General features: G+C 43.2%; 1 protein-coding gene across 4 annotated transcripts in view; it reads right to left on the bottom strand.

Moving 5' to 3' along the window:
* The window catches only part of LOC137657745 (protein-lysine N-methyltransferase EEF2KMT-like), a 320088-nt gene that overhangs the window by 290675 nt on the left and 9285 nt on the right, over positions 1-20128 (bottom strand). For 2 of the 4 annotated variants that reach the window (XR_011047197.1, XM_068392216.1), the window contains exons 1-2: positions 15514-15640; positions 3909-4058 (exon numbers count right to left, since the gene is read on the bottom strand). Coding sequence is in view for 3 of the 4 variants with exons in the window: in XM_068392216.1 (XP_068248317.1) it covers positions 3909-3989 (81 nt within the window). In the remaining variant the exon portion in view is untranslated. Of the gene's footprint in view, positions 1-3908; positions 4059-15513; positions 15641-20128 lie in introns of those variants that run through there. The other 2 variants (XM_068392218.1, XM_068392217.1) reach the window with 1 other exon arrangement.

A 20128-nucleotide genomic window follows, 5' to 3' on the forward strand; every position in this document is an offset into this window, starting at 1 on the left:
ACAATTAAAATAAAATATTTAAAATAAAATATTTAAAATAAAATATTTTAAAAACATTAACATTAAAACAGACATTTAAAATATAAACAATAAAAAGACTTATGCCAGCCTGTTCAACATAAAAACATTTGGTGCAAGTTTGAACTTTTCAAGTTCTATTGATTCAACTACCCGATTAGGAAGATCGTTACCCAGCTTGGTCACGGCTGGAATAAAACTTCTAGAATATTGTATAGTATTTAGCCTCATGATGGAAAAAGGCCTGACTATTAGAAGTATCTGCATGCCTAATATTACAAACAGGATGGAACTGTCTAGGAAGATCTATATGTAAAGGAGGGTCAGAGTTACAAAAAATCTTATGCAACATACTTAAACTAATTGAACGATGGTGCCAGATTAATACCTAGATCAGTAATAAAAAATTTAATAGACCGTAAGTTCCTGTCCAACAACTCAAGATGAGAATCAGCAGCTGAAGACCAGACAGAACAATACTCAAAACAAGGTAGAAAGAAAGAATTAAAACAATTCTTCAGAATAGATTGATCACCAAAAATCTTGAAAGACTTCCTCCATAAGCCAATTTCTTGTACAACAGAAGAAGACACAGACCTAATCATCTTCATCTTCTTCTTTGTCTGCATCTTTTCCCACTTTTATTAGGGGGTTGATGTTTCTGACCAGCATACTCCATCTACCTCTGTCCTACACTTCATCACCGGTTAATCCCTTTGATCGAAGGTCATCCTTGGCCAATTTTTCGGGGGGATCAGGCAAGGACCCAACGCGTCGCCTACGGGGGACGCCCTAGCATTAATTCTAAAGTCTTGTTACCATGAGAAAGGATTTCCTCCCTTTCTCCAATGTCGAATTCAGGGAGAACACACTGACCTAATGTTTCTCAAAAGTAAATTTGCTGCCGAGAATCGCACCTAAAATTTTAAGAGTGTCACACCAGGTATTAGTTAATTCTAATAGTCATGCCTTCTCCATCATAAGGCCGCAAACTACACAGTATTGTATGAGTTTTAATCCAGCTATGACCAAATTGTGGACTTCTCTCGCAGTTTACTTATTTCCTTTCCTAACAGGGATGGCTGGCTGGTTAGCTCTCTCCCTCTCCCTCTCCTTCCTCTCCCCCTCCCTCCCCTCTAAAAGACATCAATGTCTCCAGCGGAATCTTCGGAGTACTGGCTACTAAAGGCTGCTTGATGTAGGGGTTCCTCCTGAGATGACCCAACTCACCGCCTTCACCAAGGCGTTGAACCACGAGGATGCCTTCTTGAAGGATGGAAGGAAAGGGATCTTGCTGGCGAGGCTGCGCGATGAAGACCGTCTCCTTGGAGTTCATGGCTTCGGCACCTGAAAAGGAGGGGAATGAGGTAGCTTACCTGATCTTATACGCACTGGCATTGCCTTTCACTCTGGCTTGGAAGAGTGAGATGGAGAATGGGCAGCAGCAGAATCATGTACCTTTGCTAATTCGTAGAATTGTGGTCACTCGAAGAATAGTGGTCACGCCTAGAGTGGCGATCATGCACAGGCTGCAGGTTATGAGCAGGCTGCAGGTCACACACAGAAGACTGTACAAGCTAAGAATGAGCAGGATGACGATAACAATCACGCAATAAGGGTCTGGATACATGGTGGTAATCAGGTAACAAGTGGCGTGTTGGTGAGCTCTCGTGAAAAGAAACTGTCCCTGTTCCGACAACTCGGATGTTCTGGCGGGTGACAAGGGTAGGCACGTGCTGAGTAATAATGGTGAGCAGGAGAGTAGTCTCTGGAAGAGACATGACAAGTAAAATGACGATACACGCTGGCGAGTCAATGAGGGCAAAGAGAACAAAAGGAGTGTAGATCTTGAGGGTCGTCATAGTATTGCCTTCTGCTTTAGGGTGAAGGCGAGTGTCGGGAAGCAAGGGTGTGTAGCGTCCTCTAGGGTGGCGACGAGAACTCGTAGTGTCAGCAGCAGGAAGACGATGAGATGACGAGGGCATGCGTTGAACTCGTTATTAGTATCCTCAGCAGGGTACTGTAGTAATGCTCCAAAGGACTGGAGAACAGCTGAGAAGAAGCGGGACAACGCCTAGAAGATCGCTGAAGCGGCAAAACATCAGGGAACGATCTAACTCGCAAGTGAAAAAGGTGGTCACCCGGAGGAGCAGGAACATGCCTTGGACTTTACTCCTCCTCCGCTGAGCGAACTTAGAAGGCGGATAGAAGTGCAGTCTTCGGCGGCAGCAGATGCAACAGACAATGGCAAATGACTTGGAACCGGCTGAACATCGCTGGCAGTAGGTAGACTCGGGAAACTTCTCAGGGACAATAAACTTGCCGCTTCTTGGCATGGGATCCAGCTCTACCTCTGAAGAGGCCGGAGTACGCTTCCTCTCAGCATAGCTGCAGAGGGAAAGGGTGGCGCCACTATGCTAGGGAAAGCAACAATGTCCTTTGATCCACAGGGTTGACCTGGTATTAATTCTTCAACACTCCTGTTCAACCGGTCTCCAGAGGAAACCGAATGAGCAGGAGCTTCGAGAAGAGATTGGGGGGTCAAAGAGGATGTCCGAGGTTTCTTTGACTTCGAGGATGACCCCGAAGGTAAAGAATCCCTCTTAGACTTCTTGCGCTGACGCCCACATCTCTTTCACTCGGAGGTTTGCATGATGAATGGAGAAAGAAGCTATCACACCTGAAACATGAAAAAGCAAAAAAGTACAGGACAGTATCAGTCAAATGGCAGTTTACAAAGTTAGGAGGCGGAGAGACACAACATCAACTCTCAGCCGAGCCAGAAAAAAAGTGGAGAGAGAACACAGGTGTGTGTGAGCAGGGTACCTGGCTACACCTACCACCCCCTAACTAGCAGTGGGGTAGTTTCAGCTTGCTAAAAGTCTTATGGCTAGTCTTCCAGCTTCCCTGAAAGTATATCCCTAATAAAGAGCAAAAGGGTTTGTATTTGGTGTAGGGACAAATAATCCTTCCTTACACAACTACTACACAAACTAATTATATGTACAGTATATATGTCAAGGGGATACATATGGGTAGTATCATTGCCAAATTGTCATCATTACAGAAAAACCAATTCCCCTATTACATAAACGCACTACTAGACAGACGAAATTTCACTTGGCAATAAGTATTTCCATCATCACATTTTCATGAACACCTTGCAAAGCTAATTACACAGTACTGAGAGTCTGCTGTTGCATTGAGCAAGTTGTCGGATATAGGTTTAGGTTTATGTTTAACCAAGTTGTGCAGGTTATAACAATACACGTAGTGACAAAAATAAGTTTCAAATATAATTCTTCTAACTTTTACTGGTACTGGCCAAGTAATCAAAATATCTATTGTATAGACAAAAACGTATAGCTCTATCTCAAATTTGACTCAAAGTAAAAAAGGACAACTAGCAATTACACCAATTATCCCATGTACTATATTTTGTTTTCTTTATCCAATTCCATCAGTCTAAGTCAATTTTATTTAGCTCTGATGAGTCAATGTGAATCAACTTTTGTTCAGCATAAAGTACTACTTCATGAGCAGTTACTGACAGAAAAGCTGATTCCTAAATGGAATTTTGCTTTATAATAGAGCTTCCAGGCAATGAGTAAAGTGAAAATATGAAACAATGGCCAAGTTCACAGTCCAGTGGTTGCTAGTAAAACCAAAGTTCTTTTTCCAGGAGACAGTGAATGTACTATTTGCAGGATATTATCTTCCTCACAGATAACCACTACTACTCACTAAATTAAGTTTCAAGGTTAGCCTTTCCACATTCAGGATTTGTAGTTTATAAGAAACTCTTTAAAAGATTACAAATCAAATTTTCATCGAAACTGTATTCAGAAGTAATGGTACCGTAAATAATAAAGATTATGAGTGAATCTTACTTTGAATTCTGTATCCTTCACTGGGTACATTCTCAAAAACTTCTCTGAGAGTGTCTGAATGTATTCTGTCATTGTACCCATTTTAAACCAGTCAGTAATGCGTTAGCCTTTTTCTTTCCTTGTTCTTTGGTCTTGCTGTTCATCAATTTCCTGAAGAAAAAATAAGAAGAATATTTAATGTTATCTTATTACATATTGCATATTGTTCATTCAAATTATAAAGTTTAACAAGATAACAAATTTGGAAATAATTTGTATTTTTCCTAACATACAAACCTGGAGCTATTTATAGGGTATTACTTTCGGCAACGCTGAAAACTAGCCAAGACAATTTTAGTGAGGGATAACTGACCCCATCCGCTAGTTAGCGGAAGGGGGTGGAGTAGATCGGCTACCCCGCTCACTCACACCTGTCGGTTGAGTAATCGCTTTTGCTTTCTGGCAGGACTTCAATGGGGACAGAGTGGTGGGCCAATTTGTATAAATAGCTACAGGTTTGTATGTTAGGAAAAATACAAATCATTTCCAAATTTGTTATTTGTTCCAACACAGATACAAGCCTTCCGCTATTTATAGGGTGACTTACTCTTAAGAGGGAGGAAGACCTACCAACTGGCCTTGGTTATGACCCAGGGTTCTCTCTAATTGATCTTTAATCTAATAAGTAGGAACCCTACCCTCGCTAAAATCAAAGTAGGTACAAGGTAACACAATGATAGCGGCTTGCAGAAGCTTAAGTGAGAGAGACTTGTGGCTTAACTTTATGTAGGAACTCGAAGATAAGCATGAGTTCTAAGACATATCCAATACCCTCCCTCAAGAGGTATTTGTGACGTAACAAAGTATCTATTAATACTTAGGATGCACAAGGGAAATGAATCTTACCTGCAGAGGGGTGAGGTCAGCTATGCTGCAGTCTTGTGGAGCTGTTTCCCCAGGGGGGGAGAAGGTGAAAGAAAGAAGGGAGCCAGACATTCTTTTCATTCACCCCAGACTAACCCAGGTAATCTCAGCCCTCAACCCTCTGCTACTTGTCCACCAAGGAGCTTGAGGCATTAGATCACTTGTTGTGCGGCCACCACAGGACCAATGGAAAAGGTTTCCATGCTCCTGTGGTTACGTCTTTCAGGTAGTGGGCTGTGAAGGTCGTCTGACACTTCCACACGCCCGTTTGCCTTACCTGTGCCACAGAAAAATTCTTCTTGAATGCCAGATACGTTGCAATGCCTCCGACGTCATGCGCTCTGGGTCGGTTGGACAGAGGAGGGTCTGGATTGTAAGCGTATTCAATTACTTTCCTTATCCAAGAGGAAATAGTATTCCTCGTGACCCTCCTCTTGACCTTCCCCGTGCTAACGAAAAGCGCTTGTACACGGGGGCGAGCTTTTGTTGTTCTTTTTAAACACCACCTCAGACTCCTTACCGGACATAGTAACAGTTGGTCTGGATCTTCGGTTATAGAACGAAGACTCTCTATCCGAAATGGGCCGAACCTGGAGTACGGCACACACATAGAGTCTTAGCGACAAACTCAGGGACGTAGTTGAGGATTACTTCCCTCTATCAGCAGATAGACCATGAAGTTCGCCGACTCTCTTGGCTGAAGACAGAGCAAGCAGGAACACCGTGTTACACGTGAGGTGGCGATCAGAGGCCTGGCGTAATGGTTCATAGGGGAAGCCCTTCAGAGACTTGAGGACCTGAACCACATTCCAAGGGGGAGGTCTTAGCTCTGCCTGGGGACAAGTAAGCTCGTAACTACATATGAGCAAAGAAAGTTCCAACGAGGAGAAAATGTCGACTCCCTTCAATCTAAAGGCGAGACTCAAGGCTGAGCGGTAGCCTTTGACTGCCGAGACCAAGAGAAGTATTTCTTCCCAAAGGTATACAAGAAACTCCTCTATGGTAGGAACAGAGGCATCGAGGGGAGACATACCCCTTCCACGACACGAACCACAGAAAACTGACCACTTCGCCTGGTAGACTGCCTCTGTAGATCTCCTGAGGTGTCCAGCCATTCTTTTCCCAACCGGTTGCGAAAAGCCTCTCTGTGTGAGGAGGTGCTGGGTAGTCTCCAGGCGTGAAGCCGAAGCGAAACTACGACTTTGTGGAAGATGTTGGCATGTGGTTGTTTGAGGAGGTCGTGTTGTGGGGGGAGCTCCCTCGAGATCTACGTGAGGAGAAGCATTAGGTCTGGGAACCATTCTGCGTGATGCCATAGCGGAGCTATGAGGGTTATTTGTAAGTTGTTGCTTGCTCGTACCTGGTTGAGGACTTTTCTCATTAGACAGAACGGGGGAAACGCGTAAGCATCCACGTTTATCCACCGTTGTTGGAAAAGATCTTGGGGATCTGGGACTGGGGAGCAGTACGACGGGAGCTTGAAATTCAGGGGCACTGCGAACAGATCCACAGACCCCACAAAGTCAGGACTTTGTTGGCTATCAGGGGATTCAAAGACCACTCGGTGCCAACTATCTGAGTCGCTCTGCTCAGCTTGTCCGCTAGCACATTCCGCTTGCCTGGAGTGAAGCGAGCTGATAGTCACAGAGTTGTCTTCTGCCCATCTGAGTATCTCTACTACCAGATGGCACAGCTGCTGCAAAAAGATACCGGTGGAATAAAGTAGTTTGTGTCTAAGAAAGCTTTGTTGGTGGTGTTATGAAACACACTATTGTATTTTATTTTGAAAAAAACCCATCTGTGCCCTCCCAAAAATGCCTTTATCCGTTATTGTTGTTTTCTTCAGGTGTTGACAGCAGCCCCCTACACTCAGTAGGGAGGGAAAGGTAGACTTCAGAGTACTGTTATGTATATAGGAAAGAAGCTGAGACCATTGTACATACAGTAGAACATTGAAGGTTGATTATTGCCTGTTACTAGTGTGTAGTGGTCTGTGATGCTGCTCTGTATTCATATCATCTTACCTTTTAACTAGAAGTATGCTACGTGTTGTTATATGAGTGTGTGTCATAGACATTAATAGTTCACAGTAGCGATTGAAATGGAATGGGACCGTGTTCGAGTTTAGTCTAAATTGTTCCAGAATTATCAAAACCCCTTCCAAGAATGAGAGATTTAGGCACTACTGTGGTTGGACCGAAAATTTTTGATGACACAGAACCTTATCACAGAGCAAGTTTACAATTGGAGAGTGTCTAGACATTGTTATTGTGGGCCCGCAGAGGCCTGCACGGCATCGTATGCGGCCATACTGTTCAGAATTTAATACTTTTAAGTGATTTTGCAGCTTAGTGATGGACAGTTTTTTTAAATATTTGCCCCAGAACCAAGCAAACATAAAGTGACATAGAACAGTTTTTTGCAGTGATAGCCAAACTTTAAAGTGTTGTCAACTCCTAAACCCAGTGGATTGTTCATGCAGATTATGAACCACAGTGTTGCGGGGTTCTTCTTTAAGCTTGAAGTTTGTTCCTGTCATAGTCAGGAATAAATCTGCATGATCCACCTGAGTATGTTACTAGTCAGCCTGGGGGAAGACAGTTATAAGCAGGTTTGCCGGGATCTTCTAGTTTTGCCGCATGAATTGCAATCCTTGTTTTACGAACCCTTTGATTGTGAGGCAAGCTACAGGTATTTGCCCAAATAGACACACAGTTAGGTGTGCCTTTGTTTATACTTGTACTGTATTGGAACACTTATGAGTGTCCCACTAGTGAATAGTTCTTATTTTTCTTTTTTTTATTCAAATCTTTTTGTCTTTTATCTGGTTATTTGGAGGCTGGAGTGTAAAGGGATGCTAATGTTTCCATTAAATTCTTACTAGAATTTGACAAAACAATGTTAATGTAATCCTAACTTTGTTTTTTCCTTTACAAATAAATATTTTTTTGCTTGTTTTTATGAATACAGCATTTCATTTCAGAACCTTTCACCATGATGTCTGCTTCTCAGCCACTGTTTTTTTCTTTTAATCTTTTCTAAGTTATTTATAATTTATTCTCCCACACTGTGTCCTGTTATCAGTACAAACAATTGGTTCTTTTCACCTAATGTTCTAAAATTTTTTCTTGAGCTTGAAACCATCTTACCTAAAGAATATAGAGCTATATAAATTCTACTAATTTCCCAGAAATGAATCAACGGTCATGCTACCTGTTTAATCAGCAAGCTCAAATAAAATGAGAAACTAAGGTTCTAGCTGGGTCCCCTTGCCCAGTATAAAACAACGGGTGGTGCCCAGTGCTCCGTTCTCTTGAACTGTTACCTAGATTTTGGGGTATTCCACTGTTGTATATATTTTGTGTAGTGAACGTTGGGTTGGGGTCGGCATTCGGACATTAGGCAGTTAGGGTACTACCTCTGGCCACAGTCCGCAAACCACTACACCGCCCTGTTTGCTCAGATAAACTACTACCGTGGTGTTGTCGCTCATCAACACCATGGAGTGCCCTGCCAGGACCTGGTGGAACTCTTTGAGGGCCAGAAAGGCTGCCCTCATCTCAGAGAGATTTATGTACTGGTACCTTTCTGATTTGAACCATTGGCCGGAGATGTAAGGGTGCAGCACGTGAGGGCCCCCCCCCCCCCCCCCCTTCTTTTGATCCATCCAAAAAAAGCATCAATTCCGGGGGAGAGACGAGAAGATCGACCCCTTTGCAGAGGTTCGGCTCCGCCAGCCACCACCTGAGGTCCGACTCTTCCTCTAGCCCTATGCGGACTAGGTGATCCCGGGAATCGGTGTGCTGGTTCCACTGGGATTTCAGTCGCCACTGGAGGGATCTCATCCTGAGGCGACTGTTGGGGACCAGTCGGGTCAGGGAAGAGAGGTGGCCGAGATGGCGAAGCCAATACTGCACCGGGAGCTCTTCCCAACTGAGGAAGACCTGTGCCATCTCCCTCAGTCTCTGAATTCTTCCGTCTGATGGGAACGCTTTGTACCTTAGGGTGTCTAGTCGCATGCCTAGGTATACCAGTTCTTGAGAGGGAAGCAGATGAGGCTTCGAGGTTTACCACGATCCCCAGATCCAGGCAAAACCTTAGGAGCTCATCTCGGTGGCGGAGAAGGGCCGCTTCCGAGTCTGCTAGAATTAGCCAGTCGTCCAAGTATCTTAGGAGATGGATGCCGACTCGGTAGGCCCAAGATGATACTAGGGCGAATACTCTCGTGAAGACCTGGGGTGCTGTGGAAATACCTTAACACAGTACCCTGAACTGGTAATGCTTCTGATTGAACATGAATCTTAGATACTTCCTGGAAGACGGATGAATTGGGATTTTGAAATATACATCCTTTAGATCTAGAGTGCACATGAAGTCTTGAGGTCTTATCGGTTGTCTGACAGTGTCAGCCGTCTCCATCCTGAACGGTGTCTCTTCAACAAACCTGTTCAGGGCTGAGAGGTCAATGACTGGTCTTAAGTCTCCAGATGCCTTTTTCACAAGAAAGAGTCTACTGTAAAAGCCTGGGAACCTGCCGAGGACCTCCTGGAGAGCGTCCTTCTCCAACATGGTCTGGACTTCTGACCTAAGGGCAAACTCCCGCGCGCATCCCTTCGCACAGGAGTTCGATTAGAATCGGCACTCGAGTCAGTGGAGGGAGAGAGAGCGTGACGGGATGCGATACCCTAAATGAATCACCTCGACCGTTCAGGGTTCGGCCCCATGGTGAACCCACCTCTGCCAGCGGCTTTGCAGGCATCCCCCCACAGGTGGCCAAATGGGAGGATTGCCTGCCCTATTGGGACCGGCCTCGGCCGTATCCCCTCTTTCCCTTTCCTCCACGAAAGGACTTCTTGTTGCGAAAGGCCTGCTTCGCACCCTTTTGACCCTGCTGTTTTGGGTCTCTAGCCCTTTTCGGTTGCAATTTTTGCCGTGATTTCCGCTATGGCTGAGAGGGATAAGGCCTGGCTGTTAAGGCTCTTTAGATGAGGGAGTCCTGGCTGGACTTCCTCCACCTCTTGGCCACCCGTTCAACATCCTCGGGGTGGAACAAGGAATTGCCCTCGAAAGGTGCATTTCACAGTCTCACTAATTCGGCCTGAGGGAGATGTCTATGGAACTTGCCTATGACGGCGTACCTCCTTATCAGGATAGTGATGGCCCAAAGGTTCACTACCTGGTGGGAGAGAAACTCGATGGCCCGAGTGCCAGACAATAGGAAGGTCTCCCAAGATTTCCTGGAGGACTCCCGAGATACAGTAGGTCCTTAGACCGAATCAGTTATCCTAAGGATCCCAACCAGAAGTCCAGCCACAAAGTAGCCTGCATGGCATACTTCGCCACCTTCTCCTGGTTAAGGATCTCAGAGGCCGAAAAGGAGACTGGAAGTCCCGTGAGTTTCTCAAAGAGTGTGGCCTTCGAGAGTGCCTCTATGGAGTGATCGAGAGGCAGCGTTGGAAGAGATTCCCCAAGGATCTCATAGTACCTCCTCTCAAACAAATACGGAGGAAGTAGGAGCTTAGAGGATGAGTTGGAGCAGAGAGAGAAGGTGTACCCAGTTGCCTGGAACACTGCCTTCTGTTTGGCACTCTTCAACCCCTTTGACCAGGGCAAAGCTGCACTGGTCCTATGAGGTTTCCGAGTGCCGTAGAACGGGTCAAGGACCGTTTCCTTTCCATCTAGAGGGGCTGCCGATGGATCTGGCAGTCCATTGATGGAACGGATGCAGGCTAGGACCTGCCACAAGGCATGTTCCGACTCCTCCCTCTCATCCTCCGTGAGCTTAGGGTTAGCGGCTGCTGGCAGAATGACGTCCTCGAGATCGCTCTGCCCTTCCACACCCGAATTCTTATCCACAGGAGCCTGGAGTGGGTCGTGGTCATCAACGGTTTAGACCGGGGATAGGGAGACTGCCGAGGAGGTGCTCGTTTCCGGTTGCCTAGGAGGCAGTGCAGAAGGAAGCCTGGCCGAGGATTTAGGGATGGTGAATAAATCCTCCTGCTCCCTGTTACGAGGCAGGTAGTCTTCTGTCTATGAGGAACTAGAGGGCTCCGTCGGCTTACGGGTGGAATGTAAGTCCGCTGCCATAGGGAGTGCATCCCGCCCAGTCGCAGGTCGTGCCTCCTTAGACACTATCTCGACTGGCGAAGGACGGAAGAAGTCTCTGTAGCAAGTCACCCTATCCTCCTTAGGGGGCGAAGGACGAATCCTTTTCCTTTTCCTCTTGGGTCTGGCCTGTGGCATCTTGAACTACAGGGGGCTACCTTGAGGTTCTTGCCTATTCTCTTCCCGTGGTCTTTTGCAAAGGGATGACCGTTTCCCTTGCCAGATGGGCCCGCATGCGCGGAATCCTCTGAACTCCTCCTAGGATCAGAGGGAGGAGAAACCCCTGAGACGAGAGGAGGCGACAAAGGGATCCTAGGCATGTCCCCTAAGGCCTGGGAGCAGAATGACTCCTGTCATGGCTTGGCATATTACATCGAATAAGGTGCGAAGCCATGGGGGTCACGGGCTCCCGAGGAACTAAGGGGGAGGTCCTTTAGAAGACACGGATCCCTGGGTTTAGGAACCAGGGCTGGTTTCTCAACCCTCTTGCCTCAGGGAGGTTTCCCAGCAGGCAAGATTGGTACAGGCCTACCAGTAGGGATAGGATCTGGGCGTAGTCTCGTGGGCGACTGCTGTCTCTGTTGAAGCCTATGAGACTTGAGAGACTGATGGGTGTCTCTTTGCAGGAAGGTTAACTCCTGCCGCCAAAAAGGGAGACGGTATCTCTTTCGGGGATGCCGAATCGAGGAGGGTTTGGTTCTGCTAGGTTGTTAATTCGCGAGAACCTACTCCTGGTTGGGATGCTCCCGGGAAGGGAGCAACAGAGGCCTGTCATAGTTCGCGCGGTTAGGAATCCCCTGACTGCCTGAGGATTCCACACAATTGTGCGTGCTAAGATGGTCGCGCGCCCGCGCGCTAGACTGTCCGCACGCACTAAGATGGTCGTGCACCTGCACGCCAAGCTGTTGGCGGGCGAAGGGGTGTTCGCGTGTGCGCCCCTCAACATGGCGCTCATTGCGCGCACCAATCGGCCATGCGCGTTAATTGGCCGTGCGCGCCAGTCGGCCGTGCGCGCCAGTCGGCCGTGCGCGCCAGTCGGCCGTGCGCGCCAGTCGGCCGTGCGCGCCAGTCGGCCGTGCACGCCAGTCCGGTCATGCGTGCTAATTTGGTCGTGCGCACCAACTTGGTCGTGCGCGCAAGAGCTCAGTATAGCGAGAGTACTCACTGCTATGCTCACCCGAAGGTTCACGATAGCCTGTAGTATTATGTGAGTGCGAACGACCAACACAACGAGAGTCCGCAAACTTTCTGTCATATATGTAATAACTGTGGTCACTAGAACCCGAAAGTGCACACCAACGCACATAAGCACGTACGCACGAACGAACAGGAGTGAATATGACTGCTTAGCAGAATGTCCAAAAAACAAATGCAAAATATCACCGTATTATAGGATGCAGATGATTTTGGTGATTTTCCATGCATTTATTATGTGTCCCAGAAAATAATGTACAGTACAGTATATAAAAGGAAAGGTTTGTTTTACCATTACTGTATTGATGAATTCACCAGTATATATTTCCCACCCTATACCCCGGTTTCCAACTAGGCAGCCCCACTATCGGCAGATATATTACGGTATATCTCGCTAATTATTTATTAGTCCCAAAAATAAATGGGAGCCTTAGTAGATCAGCAGCCAAGTCCTTCGACGTGCATAATAAACGGGAATTTCTTCTCGTTTTCTAGCCATTCGTAGGACGAGGCCGTTGTATACTACAAAAACTGTCTGTTGTTCTGAAAAACCTCTACAAAAGAACACTACCCAACGTAAACAGCCTCACCTAACCTAACCTACAAGCCGTGTCCCTACCTAACAGGGGGGCTAACGCCTCCTGCAACCCCCCTTACATTCCAGTGTTCTTAGTCCCTACCTAATGGGGGGCTAATGCCCCCCTTGCAACCCCTTACACTGCCCGTCATTATACATACAGGTGGCTACGATAATACATACATCAAGAAACAGGGAGAGCTGTCCCTACATAACTTCAGGGTCAGGTTCAGCTTCCAAGATAATTCGTAGCCTTTAAAATGGCACCACCATTACTAGAAGTCACTGAAGTTGGCCCAGCGTCGACAACTTTCTTTTTTTGCGGAGGGTTGGATGGTTGAGCAATTAGTGAAGGAGTAGGGTGCTGGGACGGTCCAGTACACTCGGGATCACAGGTATTGAGCAGGTAAACACACATGACTAATTTCAGAAATGCCATCAGTTTACACACAGTACAGTACAAATGTTTCTGGGTCCCTAATTTCAGTAGTAACAATCTTTTAAGTACTCGCAACTGGGATTCCATGGTATTGGTGTGCATAATGGGATCATCTGGACTCACAAGATTAATGCTATGATTAACAGTGAGGTATCAAAGAAATTTATCCTTGATATTACAATAATGTAGGCCTTCCAACAGTCCGAAATTATTGTAGTTTTGGGATGAACGAACTCTAATAATATCAGGATCAATGTCTTTTCCAAACAATCCTTTACAACCTTGAACAAGTCTCACGTGTTTCCCGGTCAATTCCGTCGAGCACCCATTTGCCATCAACCTCGTTGCCAACATTATATTTCCTCTTTCCGAACTTACTTTCGTCTATCTTGACAATATGTCCCGGTCCATCAATCTTCTTGCTGTCCCTCATTAAAAGGTCTACACACATGTTGCAGCAAAAGTTTCGCGGCAGAAGTTATACCAATCCGTGAGGGTATGAGATGCAAACTTTTTGTGCATGGGGCCAATCAGATTCTGAGGAAAACCGTATACAAACTTGCTAAAATTATAAAACGCATCTTCGCACAATAGTTTTGACCGTGAAAACAAGCTACCATGATTAGGGGTAAAATTCTAATGGAAATAACTGTTTGAACACTGTCAAAAAAAAACTTAGGTTGGCCATTACTTGATAATTTTCCTTCATATTTATAATGTATTTCGCCAATACGACAATTTAAACAAATACCGAAAAAATCCTTTAAGAGTCCTATTTTATACAAATATGGTCTAAATTCATCACTCTTTGTAAAGTTCACAATCCTTATAATACTTGGATTGATCAAATTAAAAAACGATTCACAAGTATCGGTAAAATTATAGTTACAGACGAACAACATTTTAAACAAAAAATAGTTTTTCCTGTAGTAAATATGCTTTCACTGAATTTGACCTTCATTTCAACAGCAAATAAACCGAAAATCCGTTAGACCATCTAAGAACGGGGATATTTTTTAGAAACCTAATGGTTTTTGCTCCGCTGTGCGCTCGCTTCACTCTGTGAAAAAGAAAAACATCAATCAAGCTTCTATGTACTGGCAAAAGGTACATGAAGAGCTGCGCACGCTAACCCCATTGATTATTATTTCTTAATCAAATTTTTATTTGCAGCAAATATATGCACATTCTTCAATGAAAACAGACATTTTTCTATAGGAAACACCTGTTTTTTAATAGAAAAGCTTTTCTCCATCCGTAACTATAATAAAACCTAAGTTGCCATCTTCGCGCCGCGTAGGTAAAGACTGAAAATCTCCGACCCTTGATGGATGCTCCCATTACACTGTTTGAATGTTCCAAAAGATGGGATTCAGATTGGATAAAAAAAGCTCTCCAGCAATTTCCCAGATCAAGTGGGGTCCGGTTGGGTGTTTTCAAATTGCCGTGACCGGCATAATCGTTTGATATTCCACTGCTAAAGCGTCGTTAAATCGAGCAAAAAAACCCATCTACCGAGAATTCTAGGAACTATGGGACCGAGAAACTGCATGTCACAGAAGAGAACTCATTCACCTTATAATTTTAACGAAAACTTTAATGGTTTTCAAAATATTATATCTATCTGTTAAGTACTTAACCAGGGTATTTAGAGCATCTGAACAGTTTTAATTCTATATAAGTTTCCGATAAAGTTGAAAAGAAGGTGGCCACTATCATACATACACCCCAACAAATGTAATTTTTGGAGAAAACGGACGTTTTCCTATAAGGCCAAAATTATTTTCGGAGCCAATGTATATCAGCGGCCAGTTCCTCTCGCATTATTTAAAAATAGACATCAACTAACAAACTTTCCCCCCTAACCTAACCTACAAGCCGTGTCCTTCCCTACTTATTTAACGGCCCTGCGACCCCCCTTACACTGCCGTATTCTAAGTTAGACATAATAATACATACAGGTGTTGGGGTGTATATATGATTGCGGCCACCTGTATGTATTATGATGTATAAATTAGAATACGGCAGTGTAAGGGGGTTTGCAGGGGGATATTAGCCCCCCCTTTAAGTACATAGGTAAGGACATGGCTTGTAGGTTAGGATAGGGGGGAAAGTTTAGGTTACTTGATGCCCATTTCTAATCAACATTTGAGGAACTGGCCACTGATATACAAAGGCATACACCCCGGAACGGATGTCAAGTTAATATATATTAAGTGAATTCAGCATGAGGCAGAGGGAAGCTACAAAACCACGTCAGTCGTAAGTACCTGCATACTACTAGTTCGACCATCCATGACCCTTGATTACAAACAAAACGTCTAACAGTCGCCCATTCCTTATAACGAATTCCTATTTGATGTGAAATTAAAGTATCATATAATTACCTCTTTTGTTGTATTGAGAAAGGCTGTCTCCCTAAGTTTCTTTTACTTGAAATGTTGATTTTGTCTTTTTGACTTTAACAGAGGTTCGGGTAACTCACGCTTTTCAATGTAAACAAACGCTTTAGTAGTAGTAATAGTAAGGATTTACTCAAACCCGCACATCACGTGAATTTGTTCACTGACATTAGGGGGTGCTACTCTATTATCAAAATTCAATCATAAAATATGGAATGAAATTGAATATTTTCTTAATCTGAACACAAAGTTTGTTGGCCGAGATTCCCCATTTTTCTATATAACACCGCCATATAAATTTGTAAATTAAAACAATTATTACATAACGATGATGATACAGACGAGAGGGGATTGATTTATTTTAGAGTGTATTTGTATTGATTATTAGTTTGCAATTTTTAAGGTACATGTGGTCTAGGATTATTCTAGGCCAACGTGTTGATCAAACAGGCGATTCCGAGCGTTATACACTTTATTGTATCTTCCTATAGTCAACGGAAAATAATGAATATGAAGGTAAGCTACATAAAGATCTCGACTACCGAGTATCATAGCACGAGCAAATTGCAACTCCGTGAAATTCATGGAGGTTAAAAGTTGTATTATGAGAGATTCCAAAGTTCATTTAAGAATAGCGTTTTATCTGAAATACATGCTGATCACCGAGGTACAGGCAGGTCAGTCAATTATCAGCACTATTTTTTACAGTGGCCAGGTGCAGAGAAGGATTATAAAGAATTGTATGAATTATGTTGTGTAAAAGAACGACCCCAAAGCAACAAGAACACACCCATGGTAGTTAGTTACCCCCAGCATGCAATGCAACTATTGCACGTATTTTACAGGGTCCTTATTTAGGTCATTAGTACATGATAGTAGTGGACGTTTATATAAAACAAATAGACAAAAGGGGTTGTTATGCAGACAACAACGTCAAATGTAACAAAACTGGTACTTATGCCAATATTTGCAACACATGGTCGGCTAGAAAGGGCTGTGACAGATAATGGTCCACAGTTCACTTCCCAAGAGTTCAGAGTTTTGTAATTTGTGATGTAAATGGTATACAGCACATATTTTCTACAACGTATCTTCTACCTAGGCCTACATGTGGAGACGCAGAATTTTTTTTTTTTCAAACCTTTAAGCATAATATGAAGTGCAGGCAAGCAAATTTGGGTAATATATCGTCTCATATATCAAAGTTCCTATTGTTCTATAGAACAAATATACACAGCACTATTGGTGTAAAAATGTCAAATTAGTTGAAGGGGAGGAGGATTGGGAGTAAATTAGATTTGATGTATCCCAGTTTGCAAAGTCAATTAAAACAAAGTTTATTAACAAGTGGAAAACCTTCCAAAATCAAGATATTTCGTTCCTTCAGCTCATGTCTTTTAATGTCTCGGAGAATTTGATACTAGGAGAGAGATAGAAAACGACATAGAATTTTGAGAGCTATGTTACTTTTGCTAACCCTTCATAAGCTAAAGTCGCCCTGTTTTTTGTACTTTACTTTGACGGCTTTTTTTCGGTCCTATACAGCAGGGGAACCCTACTCTCTACAGGACCTCCGCTGTGATTTTATCTTGTTCGTTCTGCTATAGTAGTTCCACAGTCGACGTTATTCACCAAATATGATATGATTCCAATAACTCACTAAATGCTAAAGCATCGGGCTTTGATGCTTCATCCATCCAAACACTTTAGTTTACTTGTTTTGGGTTTAAATCCAACCCTCCACTGAAGTCGAGTGAACTACTTCTCGGGCGGGTCCATATCAATTATCTAACGAAACATTTTCATTATAACTTATGCAATTCCTTGATTGTAGCATCTTCCAAATCATATGATCTTGTGAAAATTAATGTCTTTAGTTTCTTTTTAAATTCAATTGCTCCCTTTAGGTCCTTCATTTCAGTTGACAGTTTCTAGGCGCACAGTAGCTAAGAGCCCTCTTCACCAAATTTACTATTTGTTCTTCGTTCAGATAGTATATGTTTGTCACTCATGTGTCTTATGGTAACATTTGTTTCTAGTTCTATTTTGTTCAGGCATTCTTTTAGATATTTTGGTTCAGTATCTTAAACGTTAGTAAGAGTAGCTTTTATTCAATTCTCGCCTTGACCGGCAGCCAGTGTAATTTAATTAGTGCAGGGGTAATTCTATCCCTACTGTGTAGTCCTTTTATTAATCTAGAGGCTCTGTTTTGTCTTCACAAATAACCAATTCATTTTCTCCATGACAATCATCTCAACGAGTTACTGTTGCAAGGGATATTTTTCAATTGCTGCTTTTCTGTGTAAAGTTTATTTATGTATATTCAAAGCTTGTTACACTAGCTTTTTTTAACATTTTGAGATTTGAGTAACTTTTATGAATGAAGAACCCGACAACCCCATCAGACCTATCCCCTCTCAGTGATCTTAGCCTAGTCAAAGTTATTCAACCGTGTTTCAGATAATGATATTATGTCCAAATATTTTCCATTCTCGAATTTCAATTGTTTTATTACCCACAGATTGTATTTTTACATAGTCAGTTTATAACGTCCTTATTATCCATGATCAGTATTTTCTGCTAGCCTTTTCAATTCCAAGTCATAAGCTTTGCAATCTCTTGAATTTACTGTGTGGTCATTTGGTTTAACTTTGTGCAGTAAATACACTGAAATTTTCGAATTACACCCCTTGGTGGAATGTTTTCCTGAACATTTCCCGCAGACTTTATCATCATTCTTAGACTTACAATCTTTTTCAAGATTTCCATACCTCTGATATTAGTGAAAGGTGATCACGTGGTACCTATCACGTATATTGCAAGTACCCCATCGTAACATAACTTTGTCCCCATTATCATGAATAGCCCTCCGAACTTCAGGATCACATTTCAGCACTCGATGGGTGATCCCACCTGAAACATCTTTCTTCAGGACTACACTTATCTTCTCTTCTATATTTTGGATTTGGTCCAGGTAATGATTCCTTTGAATCAAGGCATTTACTACTACTTCATCATCATTATAAACATTGCATATTATTTTTTGTTTTAATTTTCCAATTTTCCTCGTATCAGTGTCGACAACCATTGTCTAAATTTTGTTTGCTGCTTCCTCTCTGATCCTCTCATTTGCAAAGTTAACATTTTCATTTGAGGATGACCTCCTATCAAGTATTGAAATGTCTTTAAGTGCACATTCGACCTTATCTTTTCCGTCAGTAATTCAAGATGTCACGTTTGTTTTAATTACCAGTAGATTCTTTTCCTTTACTTTGTCGGCGTATGTTGTTTCCTCTGGTTTTTACATCATCTGATCTGCCAGACTATGTAAGATTCAACACTTGAATGTTTGTCTAAACAAAATTATATCCTTGTCCTGTCTCATAATATAAATGCTACGATTTTGGGAACATTGATATCAAATGTACTAATGGCCAAAGATGTTTCTAGTATTCCAGGTTCTGCGAATTCTCTGTTGATTCTTTAGAACATATATTTTTTCCTTTAATTGTGAAGGAGCTCATTCTCCAAATTCACAATGGCCTAAATATAGACTAGAGCAAGCAATTATTGAAACATCAATTAAAGAACAACCTATGGTGCAGCCAAGAAATAAAACTTTTGTGAAATATCATGTCCAAGGATCGACGTACTCAAACATTTTGTCCAATTCACTTGATTTGACTTCGTTACTTTCACAAAACCCTATTTTCCCTATAGAGGAAGTATGTTGGCCAAGGAACCAGCCACCCATTGAGATACTACCGCGAGAGTTATTGGGTCCTTTGACTGGCCAGATAGTACTACATTGGCTCCTCCTCTCTAGTCACGGCTCATTTTCCCTTTCCCTATACATACACCGAATGGTCTGGCCTATTCTTTCCACATACTCCTCTGTCCTCATACATACACACACACACACACACACACACACACACACACACACACATATATATATATATATATATATATATATATATATATATATATATATATGCTGAGACCTCCTGGTCCCGCGGGTTGGGAGAGGGAGTAGTTATACCCTGGTAAGAGTGGGGCTAATGTACGTGCATATCTAAATATCTAGCAGTCAATTTTGATGGGTGGAATACGTTATGTTACAGAATAATGATCGACCTACCTCAAGTGCATCAAGTCACTCTTAAATAATTGAGTACTCCTAAATGTTAAACTAGACACGTGTGTAAGCACCTGGCTCAGATGAATTCCAGAACACTGTGATCTTAGCTCCATTGCAGGAGCACTCTCAATATGGAGCAGCACATCTTGTATGATGCTCTATCAAATCTCATCAATCAATTCCAAGAAAGCCTTGTCTGCTAATCTATCCTTCTGATCCTTTTTTGATAGGAGGTCGATTCTGTGCGTAGAATTCCTCCATTAGGCTCAGATGAACGCCAGTGCACTGGGACCTCATTTCCATTTGAAAAGATCCTTTTCTCTGGGGACTGATGATAGACTCGAGCGTCAATATATCAAGATCCTCGGGACGCAAAGGCGATCCCACATCTGTTGCACGAGTACCAGTCATGTCGAAGGCCGTTCCCAGGTCTCCAAGAGATGAACTGAGTGACATTCA

The sequence above is a fragment of the Palaemon carinicauda genome, chromosome 18 (assembly GCF_036898095.1).
Source record: "Palaemon carinicauda isolate YSFRI2023 chromosome 18, ASM3689809v2, whole genome shotgun sequence".
Taxonomy (NCBI): Eukaryota; Metazoa; Arthropoda; class Malacostraca; order Decapoda; family Palaemonidae; genus Palaemon; species Palaemon carinicauda.